The 12,251-nt window shown below is 33.9% G+C and overlaps 1 protein-coding gene and 1 long non-coding RNA gene across 6 annotated transcripts in view; one reads left to right on the top strand and one right to left on the bottom strand.

The window, feature by feature from the left end:
- The window catches only part of PDS5B (PDS5 cohesin associated factor B), a 199,996-nt gene that overhangs the window by 147,287 nt on the left and 40,458 nt on the right, over positions 1-12,251 (top strand). For all 5 annotated transcript variants that reach the window (XM_082435491.1, XM_082435493.1, XM_082435489.1 and 2 more), the window contains exon 21: positions 2,075-2,233. In XM_082435491.1, coding sequence (XP_082291617.1) covers positions 2,075-2,233 — 159 coding nt within the window. The remainder of the gene's footprint in view (positions 1-2,074; positions 2,234-12,251) is intronic.
- Positions 2,188-12,245, bottom strand: LOC309647912. Its single transcript, XR_014256391.1, has 2 exons — positions 10,650-12,245; positions 2,188-10,609 (listed from the first exon to the last, which is right to left on the bottom strand). It is a non-coding gene; the product is annotated as an uncharacterized lncRNA (long non-coding RNA).

The raw sequence follows: 12,251 nt of genomic DNA, 5'->3' as shown, positions 1-12,251 counted from the left end.
AATTACTATTACCCTTTCTAAGCATTGCAATTTCATTACAAGCTCTTATAATCAGGGGCTGTCTTTAGCATTCTTCCTACAAATAGAAGCTAAGCAGAAAATCTATAAAATCCTAACTTATAATTTTAGTTTAGGAGCTTTGAATGAAGTCAAAACAATTTGGAAATTATGCTGAAACTAACCCACCATAAATACTTAGACTTGTTATCTCTGTTTTAGAAATATTTATGCTAATTTTGTCATTTTCATATATTATGTTAAAGACCTAAAGGAGGAAAAAAGTTTTCTTTATTAAACAGCATCTTTGCTATAGATAGCAAATAGTAATATATTTTAAATTTGGGGGTGGAAATACTTTCTATAGTCTTTTTTTTTAATAAGAGATGACTTCAATGAACTCATGTTGATTTCTAGAAAGCTTCTGTTTTTCTTGAATAATCTCCTTTTTGTTCCTTCCAATGATAATGAGGAGGAGGATAATGCTGATAATAACTTGAATTTTTAGGGTACTTTTATTTTCATTTTTGATATCTGTTACTTATCTTTACAAGAACCTAACCGGTAATCCTTCTACTATGACATACAAGATTGGCTGGCTTTCTGAGAAAAGGTTTCATAGAGACATATGGCCTTTATGAGGTTACTGTTAATCCAGGGACTGGCCATTTATTTTGCTTTTTCAGAAATGATTTTATTATCTTACTGTGGAAAATTGTCACACATTATAATAAATGAATTGAAAAAAGTACACTATCAGGTATTTGTTTATAATGTAAACAACAAGTTATCACTTAGATGTGCAATGGAGGTACTGAGGGAGGTCATCGAGAATAGCAAGAAGTAAACTCATTTAAATATACTTTTGACTAAACGAAGCCTCTCATATTGCCCCAGTGTGTTGGGAAGAACAGTTTTGTGTTGTTTTTCAAGCCTAGAATTCTTGGTGTTCAGTGTAGGAGGATAGAGCATCAATTCTTCATTAAAATGTGCCATTAAAATTTTTAATAGATAATATATTCACCTGCTTCAAAATCAAAAGATACAAAACAAATATCCAGTAGTAAATACTAAAGAGTAAAGAGTTTTCTCTTTTGCTTCACCCCCGTATCCCCAGCCACCCAGTTTCTTAGAGGCAGCGAGTGTTATCAGTTTCTAATGTACTTTTCTGGAGAGATTTTATTCATATGCAAGTAATATAAATACACAAAATACACACATATTTTGTCCCTTCCCCCTCTCCTTATGCCAATGATAGTATATTGTAGTCACTCTTCTGATTTTCCTATTTTAAAAGTTTAACGATATATTTTAGATATCAATTTATGTGAGTATATAAAGAGCCTCATTCTTTTGTCATGGCAAAATGAATATTAATGGCTGGGTTTCCTATTAGAATAATAAAAATAATTTTATTAGTTATGGTACTTAATATTTGATGCTATAAAAATCCACAAAAATCCATGTGACTATACATAATAAAACTTATTTCTTGGTCCTGAAAAAAGTCTAATTGGGTGCTTTGATTGTATTCTAATCAGTGGCTTAGGCACACAGACCCTTTTTGACTAGTGGCTTCTCTTTGAGTCCCACCGGATCCTTGGTATTAAGACAGCCAGTGAGTAAAGAGAGAGAATGTGGAGAAGATACGTTGCTCATATCTGCCTCAGTACAGGCATGGCATACCTCACTTTCATTCCTGTTCTGGTAACCAGAACTTACTCACATCCTCACCTAACTGCACATATAGGCATCCTTGAATGGAAGTGGATATTGGTGAGCCTTAGCAGTCTCTAACATACTTATGTATGTGGTCATAAAATATATGATACATAATATGATTCTTCATGCTGAAATGTTCTTTACCTAACCTCTAAAATATAACTTGGGCAAAACTGAAAATATTTAAATATGATGCCTTCTACATAAATAACCTATAAAAGTTTAAATGTAAGCTTGAGCTACTACTTAAACCATGTATTGGAACTTTTGTAGTTTTTAAAATTTGAAGGTGAAATATGTGAACAGCTTATTTGCATGTTTATGGAGTTGATCATTTTCCTTTCCTCATTTTCAGCCTTTGCATAAGAGCCTGGATCCAAGCAACCTGGAACATCTCATAACACCGCTGGTTACTATTGGTCATATTGCTCTCCTTGCACCGGATCAGTTTGCTGCTCCTTTGAAGTCTTTGGTAGCTACTTTCATTGTGAAGGATCTTCTCATGAATGATCGGGTAATTTTTATTTTTTAGATGTGTGTTCTTCATAATGCTATCTTCTAAAATTTTATGCAGCAAAGAGAGAAGTGAAATGATGTAAATAACACTTCAATTTGGCTGACTTATTTTAGGTTTTCCTATCTTTTCAACATGCTGTATCTCCATTGTAAGTGAAGCAACATTGAAACATCTCTTTAGTTGAGCATAGGACTGTGACCTGGAATACTTTCCTTGATAAGTACAAAATATCACCTGATTCTGTCTATTTCAACTTTATAGGGGTTTAATTTTTATAATGACATCTTTTTTTAAAAATGTGAAGACTGACAGGTTAGTTTATAATATGGCTGTATGATAGTAGTTGTTGCCTTTCATACATACAAGAGAGAATTAAAAGAGCCTTGGGAGAAAACATTGGGACAGAAATAGTGATTTTCTCTGTCTCCAGTATGTAAGTATTTGGGGTAAGGCATGGCATGTTTGGGTCTTGGAGAATTGACCCCTTACAGTTACGTGGAGTTTTATGCACGTCTTTGTGTTTTTAGATATATACACATATGTGTGAAAAGAAAACCTTAAAACTAGGATTTTCAGAATAATAAATGAGCATTGGCTTCAGTTTAAAGTCACCAGCTACATTAGCCCCCTAACAAGAGAGTAGGCCTGTCCTTTTGAAGCTTTGAAGCCAAGCATTGACTTCTCTCTGGCTATGAAAGTCCTAGATGGCATCTTCTGCCAGTAGAAGATTGTTTTCTGCGTTGAAAATCTGTTGTTTAGCATAGCCACCTTAATTAATGATCTTAGCTAGACGTTCTGGATAACTTGCTGCAGCTTCTGCATCAGTACTTGCTGCTTCACCTTGTACTTCTATGTCATAGAGATGGCTTCTTTCCTTAAATATTATGAACCAACCTCTGCTAGCCTCAGATTTTTCCTCTGCAGCCTCCTCACCTCACCAAGTCTTCACAGAATTGAAGAGAGTTAGGGCCTTGCTCTGGATTAGGCTTTGCCTTAAGGGAATGTTGGGCTGGTTTGATCTCCTCTCCAGTCCACTGAAACTCTCTCCATATCAGCAATAAGGGTGTTTTGCTTTCTTATCATTCACGTGTTCACTGGAGTAGCACTTTTAATTTCCTTCAAGAACTTTTCCTTTGCATTCACAACTTGGCTAACTGGCACAAGTGGTGTAACTTTCAGCTGATTGCAGCTTTTGACATGCCTTCGTCACTAAGCTTGATCATTTCTAGCTTTTTATTTAAACTGAGAGATGTGCAATGCTTCCTTTCACTTGAACACTTTACAGAGGCCATTGTAGGGTTATTAATTGGCCTAATTTCAGCATTGTTGTGTCTCAGGGAATAGGGCGGCCTGAGGGAGAGAGAGAGAGATGGGGGAATGGCCAGTCTGTAGAGCAGTCAGAACACACACATTTACTAATTAAGTTCGCTATGTTATGTGGCAGTGGTTCATGGCACCTCAGAACAATTACAATAGTATCATTAAAGATCGCTGATCACTTATCACCATAACAAATGTAATAATAATGAAATCATTTGGAATATTGCAAGAATTATGAAAATGTGACACAGAGACATGAAGTGAGCAAATGCTGTTGGAAAAATAGCACTGATGGACTTGCTTGACACAAACCTTCAATTTGTAAAAAATGCAGTATCTGTGAAGCCTAATGAAACAATTTTTGTCTGTATACAAAAAGTATGTCAGACAGCTGGGTCACAGTAAAAAAAAAATATTGTATATTTAGAGTGTAATTAGAACTACAGAAAGAGAGGAAAGAGAATATGAAACAGAAATAGTATTTGAAGTGATAATGCCAGACAATTTTTCAAAATTTATGAAAGACATCAAAGCTATACATTCAAGATCAGGTAGAAGCCCCAAGTAGGATAAATATAACACAAAGCACACCCAGATACATCATAGTAAAACTGGAACCAATCAAAATAGAAAAGATTAAAAGCATTCACAGCAAAAAGACAGAAAACCTTCAAATGGACAAGACTGTCACTTGACTTCAAAAGAAAAGATAAGAAAATGGAAGATAATGGAATAACATTTTCAAATTATCGAGTGGAAGAAATGTACCAATCTAGAATTCTAAACCTGGAGAAAATATCCTTTAAAAAGGGAAGGCAAAATAAAGACATTTTCAGACAAACAAAAACTGAAAGAGTTCATTAGCAGTTATCCCAGCTAAAAGAATTTCTACTTTAATTCTTTGGGTAGAAAGCAAATTATCACAGAGACAGAACAGAGTGAAAAACAAGAGAAAGAGGAAAATATGTTGGTAAATCTAAATAAATATTAACTGCATAAAATTAGAAGAGTAATGGTCCTGTGTGAACAAGAGCACAGTAAGCATCAGAGTATAAAGGGAGTTGACATATTTTAAGTTTTCTTAGAATACTGAACCTACTACTGTTCTGAAAGTTTAAGACAGAATAATTGAAATAGGCCTTCAGTAAGTTAAGGCCACTACTCTCTAGGACAACTACTAAAAGAATAGGAAAATATAAAACGAATAAGCCAGTAAAGAGGAGAATGGAATAAAAATACTTAACCAAAAATAAGGCAAGAAGAAGATGAAAATGAACACAAAACTGATAGAACAAACTGAAAAAACATCAGGTGGCAAATTTTTATTTTATTTATTTTTTGGCCAATTTTAAAAAAATTAATTAATTATTTTTGGCTGCCTTGGGTCTGTTGCTGCATGCGGGCTTTCTCTAGTTGTGGCAAGTGGGGGCACTCTTTGTTGCGGTGCACGGGCTTCTCATTGTGGTGGCTTCTCTTGTTGCGGAGCACGGGCTCTAGGCGTGCGGGCTTCAGTAGTTGTGGCACACGGGCTCAGTAGTTGTGGCTCACGGGCTCTAGAGCGCAGGCTTAGTAGTTGTAGCGCACGGGCTTAGTTGCTCTGTGGCATGTGGGATCTTCCCGGACCAGGGCTCGAACCCGTGTCCCCTGCATTGGCAGGTGGATTCTTAACCACTGGACCACCAGGGAAGTCCCTCAGGTGGCAAATTAACCGTAATCACTATTTACATAACATGTAAGCAGAATATGCTAATTAAATACAAAGTTGACAGAAAGTGTGTCAGAACTGGGTTGTGTACAGTTCTATATATGACATTGAGAAGTCCTCAAGTCTTCTGTTAGTTACTGTTACTCTGTCTTTTCCCCCTGAGAATGGGATAAAAATATCCACTATCACCACTTGTGTTGTTTTGAAGGATCTGGCAATTCTAGGAGGAAGAAAGAGAAATGAAGACCATTAAGAATGAAGGAAAAAAAAAAGCTGTTATTACTATGAACGGAGAAATCCTAAAAGAATGCAAAAGTTAATAGAATTAAAAATTGTCTTTAACAAGGTCCCCGGATTCAAAGTCAGTGTAAAAAAGAAGTAACTTCATATTTCTATGCCAATAATAAGCAATTAGAAAATAAATATTGAAAATTATATTTACAGTAACATCAAAAACCATTAAATGCCTAGGAATATACTTAAGAAAGGTAAGCAATACCTCTACACAGATGTTTTAGAAACATTCCTCAGTGAAGTTAAAGGCCACCTAAGGTATATACTGTCTTCATGAAATGAAAAGGTCAGGATTATAATACTATGGAATGGGATGGTGATACTATAATGATGAAAATTATCTGCAGATTTATAGTTCAATACAATAGGTATCAAAATTCTAGCCAGATGTGTGTGTATATGTTGGGGTAGAGTGGTATAGGGAGAAGAGACAAGCTGATTGTAAAATTTCAGTAGAAATGCAAAAGGGTAAGAATAGCCAAAATCATCTTGAAGAAGAAGAAGATGATGATGATGATGATGAAGTAGTCGGAGGAGGAGGAGGAGCAGCGGCAGCAGAAGTCTTCATTACAGACACTTGGAGGGCTCACGCTGCTAGATATCATACCTTGTTACAATAATTAAGAAAGTATGAAACAATAGATTATATACATATGATTTAGAACAAAAGTAACAGTAAAATCCGGGAGAATTTCCTAATACTGGATTTGGCAGTGTATCCCTACATGAGAAATCAAAAGCACAAACACCAAAAAAAAAAAAGCAAAAACAGATAAATTGTACTTCATCAAAATGTAAAACTTTTGTGCATCAAAGGGCATTATCAAGAAAGTGAAACCATCAACAAAATGAAGAGGAAACCTACTGAGAGAAAATATTTGCAAATCATGTATCGGATAAGGGGGTTAATATCCGTATTATATAAATGACACATATAACTCAATAGCAAAAAAAACAATCTGATTAAAAAATAGGCAGAGACATTTTTCCAAAGAAGATAAACAAATCATCAGCAGTTATATAAAAGGTGCTCAACATCAGTAATCATCAGGGAAATGCAAATCAAAACCGCAGTAACATAGGACCTCACTCCTGTTAGATTGGCGAATATAAAAAAGACAAATAACAAGTGTTGGTGAGAATGTGGGAATATAAATTGTTGGTGGTGGGAATGTAAATTGATGTAGCCACCATGAAAAACAGTATGGAGGATCTTCCAAAAATTAAAAATAGGAAAAAAAAAGTTTAAATAGAAGTACCATGTGATCCAGTAATTTCACTTCTGAATATTTATCTGAAGGAAATGTGAATACTAACTCAAAAAGATACCTGCACCCCCATGTTCACTGTATCATTATTTACAATAACCAAGACATAGAAGCAACCTAAATGTCCATCTGTTGGATGAATGGATAAAGAAAAAGTGGTGTATATATACAATGTAATATTATTCAGCCATAAAAAAGAAGAAAAAATCTTGCCATTTGTGACAACACTGATGGACCTTGAGGGCATTATGCTAAGTGAAATAGAGAAAGATAAATACTGTGTGATCTTTCTTACACACGGAATCAAATCTAAAAAACACCAAATAACAACAACAACAACAAAAACCCCCAAACTCATAGCTACACAGAACAGATTGGTAGTTGTCAGGGGCAGGGGATGGCTGATGTGCAAAATGGGTAAAGGGAGTCTTCTAAAGGTACAAACTTCCAGTTATAAAACAAATAAGTCAAGGAATGTAATGTACAGCATGGTGACTATAGTTATTAATACTGTATGATATATTTGAAAGTTTCTGCTGAGAGAGTAGATTTGAAAAGTTCTCATCACAGGGAAAAGAAATTGTAACTGTGTGGTGATGGGTGAAAACTAGACTTATTACGGTGATCATTTCACAGTATATGGAAATATTGAATCATTGTACACCTGGAACTAATATGTTATATGCCAATTATATCTCCTTTTTAAAAAAAAGAATTATCAATTTGAAAAAAAAGTGAAAAGTGAACCTGCAGAATGGGAGAAAATATTTGCAAATCATATCTGATAAGAGACTTTTATCTAGACTCTATAAAAGAACGATTACAACTCAACAAAAAGACAACCCAATTTTTTTAAATGGACAAAAGACCCAAATAGTCATTACTATTAATAGTTGCTATTGTAATAGCTTTTTCTTTTTATATTTTTGTATTGTTTTGTATTTTGTAAGGTATGTTCATTGTTTTTTTAGACATGATACTGTCGCACATTTAATAGACCATGTTATAGTGTAAACATAACTTTTCTATGCACTGGGAAACCAAAAAATTTGTGTAACTCATTTCATTGCAATATTTGCTTTATTGTGGTTGTTTGGAACCATACCTGCAGTATCTCAGAGGTATACCTGTTTCAGCTTGCTCATGCCTCAGTTTTGTTTTCTTCTGACCCATCTTTGAATTTACTCATTCTCTCCAGATTTGTCTAATCTTATGTTAAACCTATAAATATGAATTCTTAATTGCAGTTTTAATATATTTTCTGTAATTTCCTTTAGTTTTTAAATATAGCTTTTAGTTCCCTGCCAAAATTCTTTTTCTTATTATTTAATCCTTGAACATCTTTAATTATGTTAAAGTTTATGTGTGTTAGCCTCAATATCTGGATCTCCAGGGGCTCTTTTTCTCTTGTCTGTTTTTCGCTTGATTTTTGGTCAAGTCTTATCTTGCACACATGTTATTTTTGATTGAGCTGTAGACTTTGTGAACAAAAAATTGTAGAGATAATTTGAGGCTCTGGATGATTTTATAATTCTTCCAAACAGGATTTATTTTTGCTTCTGACAGGCAGTTGAGCTACTGTCAGATCACATTCATTCAGTCAAGACTGCAGTGATTGGAAGCTAGGCTTCAGTTTTTGACAGGCTGATTCTTTTTCTGGTCACTTTTATGTCTAAGATGTTTTTATTTGGGATCCCCCCACAAGTCTAGGGTTTTTAACAAGGACTCTACTCTTTATTGAACTCAGAATTCCACTTTTTTTTTCCTTCTACCTCTGTGACAGTGATGAAAACATTGCTCAACCTTTTAACCTTTTTCACTTTCAGAATCAGCCATCATTTATGTAAGAAAAGCAATTTTAGTGCCAGACTCAAATCTCTTGATTATTCTCCTCTTTTGAAACTTTGCCTGCAAAGATTCAATACCCATGAACTCCTTAGCACCTGGTTTTATTATTCTCCAAACTTTTCTTCCCGTTTCTTTCCTGCCCCAGGTAACCACTTTGTTGAATTTTGGTTTATTATTCCCTAACTAAAACAAAACACCATTTTACCATATATTTATCTCTAAACATGTACTTGTTTAATTTTGCTTGTTCTTGAAGTTTATAAGAGTTATTTTATACCGTATATATTCTTGGGTGACTTGATATTATCATTATGGATATGTTTCTTAGAATAACCCTTGTTGTCAAGTCTAGCTGTAGTTCATTCATTCATTCATTACTCTGTATTATATCACTGTGTGAAATATCTCTTATTCTCCTAATGGACATTTGGAGTATTACCATTTCTTTCCTCTTTTGAACAGTGCTCCTGTGAATTTCTTATAGAGGCCTTCTGATGCATATGAGCACAAATTTCTCCAGGGTACATTCACAAGAGTGATATAGTGATGAACATCAGTTTGTACACATATTTAACTTTTCACTTTATTGCTGAATTATTTTTGAAGATGGTTGTTAAAACTTATTTTCCTCTCAGCAGTGTATAACACACATTATCGTCAGATTTCTTAATTTTTGCCCATCTAATAGATATAAAAGTGTCTCAGTATAGTCTTAATTTGCATTTCCCTGGTTACTAAGAAAGTTTATATGTCTAGTCATCATTCATATTGCCTCCTTTCTGAAATTCCTTTTCATGTCTTTTGCTTTTTTTTCTTGGATTGTTTGTCTTTTTCTCATAGGTAATCTTTACACACACTAATATTTTTTCAGGTACATGTTGAAGTATGTTTCTAAAATGCATAAAATCTCATTTATGGTGTGTCTTTTTACTCCCTTCATTGTGTCCTTTGAACAAAAGTTATTAATTTTAATTTAACTACATTTATCATTCTTTTCTCTTGTAGTTAATGCTTTTATATCTTGTTTAAGAAATCATTTCCTATGCCATTGTCATAAAAAGTCTCCCATATGTTCTAAAAGTTTTAAAGTTTTCTTTTCACATATAAAAATTTTAATCCATCTGGAATTGATTTGTTTGCTTTTTCTTGTATGCTGTGACTTAAGGATTCCATTTCTTTCTACTCTCCATTAGGGTAACCAACTTTCCCAGCAGAATTTATGGACTGATCTCTCCTTCTTCCAGTCATCTGCAGTGCTAACATTCATATCATACACAGCCTCTATTCTTTCCCATTGCTTTGTTTGCTCATCTACAATGTGTCTTTCATTAAAGTTTTATAATTTTCTCTGTGAAGAAAATTTAAATATTTCTCTTACACAACTTTGTTAGGTATTTCAGTTTTTAAAATTATTTTGTGGTAGATTTGGGGAATTATTTTGTAGTTTTTAATCTCATATCATCTTGTCTTGCTAAACTCTTTTCTCTTTACTTTTCATCATAATTATGAGAAAGGCCAGTTCTGATTTTTTTTATCCTTAAATATTTTATCTCTATGTATTTCCTTATATTTCTATATGTATTTCCTGTACTTACCTTTTTTCATCTCAGCTTCATCTATCAGTTTTTGAAAGAGGTATATTCAAGTCTTCTGCTGTGATGATGAAGTTTTCGATGTTCTTTTTTTAAAAAATCATTTTTCTTTTGGTTTGTTTTGATATTATACTGCTAGTTTTACAGATGTTCATGAATTTTATATCTTATGATGTAAGATTAAAGAAAAGTACATCAATATCCTTTTTATATTAGTATCCCATATAAATCCATATCCCGTTTAAATGCTTTTAGATCTTGACTAGTGTATTTGTCCATTAGTTTTAGATTTTTTCTGTCTTTGGTTGTGTTGCATCTGTTGTGGTTTCATTTATTATTTTCGAACCTGTCTATTGGTCTTACTTATGATAACTTTCTGTTTGAACCTGTCTATTGGTCTTACTTACGATAACTTTTTTGTTTATTTTCTATTTGTAATAATTTATGCTGATTGAATTTTCTTGTGAATTAAATATTTTAGTGGAGTGCATCTTTGAATAATTTGTTCAAAATGGCTCGTAATTTGTAAGCTTTCTCTCTGATTTCTGAAAATATTTTCCTCCTCATTCTTGAAGATTAGAATTCTATTTTTCAAGTAACTTGGCTAACAGAAAATTCAGAATATTGTTTTTTGGCGTGTAAAGAAATCTGAAGTTGATATGGTTCTTGTTTCTTTTTTGGTAGGTTCCTCCATGCAAGCTTTGAGATTTTTTGGATATTCTTAGTTCAGAAATTTCATCAGTATGTTTCTAATGAGATCCTTATTTCATTATTTTCACTTCACACTTTGAAGGCACTTCTCAGCTGAAGAATTAATTCTTAAGCTGTTTGTAAATAACTCTGTGTATTTGGGGAGTTTGCCTTCTGGATGTTTGAGCTACCTATCCTGTTGCCAGAGGGTTACCTGAGGTGCTCTTTGATTTCTGTTTCCAACTGGAAATTACTCATGTCAGGTTGAGGTAAAAATGGGATCTCCAGTGTTCCAGGATTGGGTTCAGCTCTTTTGTCACCTTATTTAATTTCCTGGCTGCTACTGTAAATTCACATTTCTTAATACCTTCAGTTTATCATCTCAGGGTTATACTATGATTGTGCTGAAAAAAAAAATGGCTTTTTGGAGGGTGTTTCCTTCTGTGCTTTTCTGGAGTTGTAAGCCCTCTTACCTCTGTTAATTTTTTTTTACTGTATATTTTGTTTTTCGAAATTTTTCTTTGGTTTTGGTTTTTGGGGGGGCCCCTTTTGTTTTCCGGCCCAGCTAACTGGTGTGTGTTTACGTGCATGTGCGTGTGTGTGTGTGTTGCCATTTTGGTGGGATTTAAGTAGGAAGACACTAATGTATGTTTTCTGTTACTTCTGCAAACCTTTATAATTGTTCCCTGCTCAAGATTTTTTGCAGATGCCTTTTCCTTCATTTATGAACTATAGCTGACCCTTGAGCAACATGGAAGTTAAAGGTGCCAACCCTTTGTGTCGTGGAAAATCCTAATATAATCTGTAGTCAGCTCTTTGTATGTGGTTCCTCCCTATCCACAGGGCATTTCTGATTCAATCAACTGTGGATTGTGTTTTACTGTAGCATGTGTTCATTTAAAAATCTACATATAAGTGGACCTGTGCAGTTGAAACTTGTCTTGTTCAAGGGTCATCTGTACACTTTTTGGCTCCATTGATTTTTATCTTAGTCCTTGCCAACTGCCTTAAATAATTGAAACAGTAGACTTAAAGGGGATTGAGTAAGGAAGTATATATATAAGTGGTTAAAGTTGGTCCTATCTCACACCTACAAAGAACCAGCTGGTGATGGATGTATAAGGTTCATTTGTGGTGCTGGTGCAGACAGGCCTTTCAACCTTTATGAGTAAGTAACAGAAAGCATAGTCACGTATAATGACTGTTCTTGCAGAAGATAAAAATTTCATTCATTCACTAAATATTAATTACACATGAGAATGAGTATTTGTGTTTTAAAGTCCTTAATTTTTGTTTAG

The sequence above is a fragment of the Balaenoptera physalus genome (genome assembly GCF_965194825.1).
Source record: "Balaenoptera physalus genome assembly, chromosome: 18".
In the NCBI taxonomy this organism is placed as follows: Eukaryota; Metazoa; Chordata; class Mammalia; order Artiodactyla; family Balaenopteridae; genus Balaenoptera; species Balaenoptera physalus.
The sequence above is the reverse complement of the archived record's forward strand: the minus strand, read 5'-3'. Positions and strand labels throughout refer to the sequence as shown.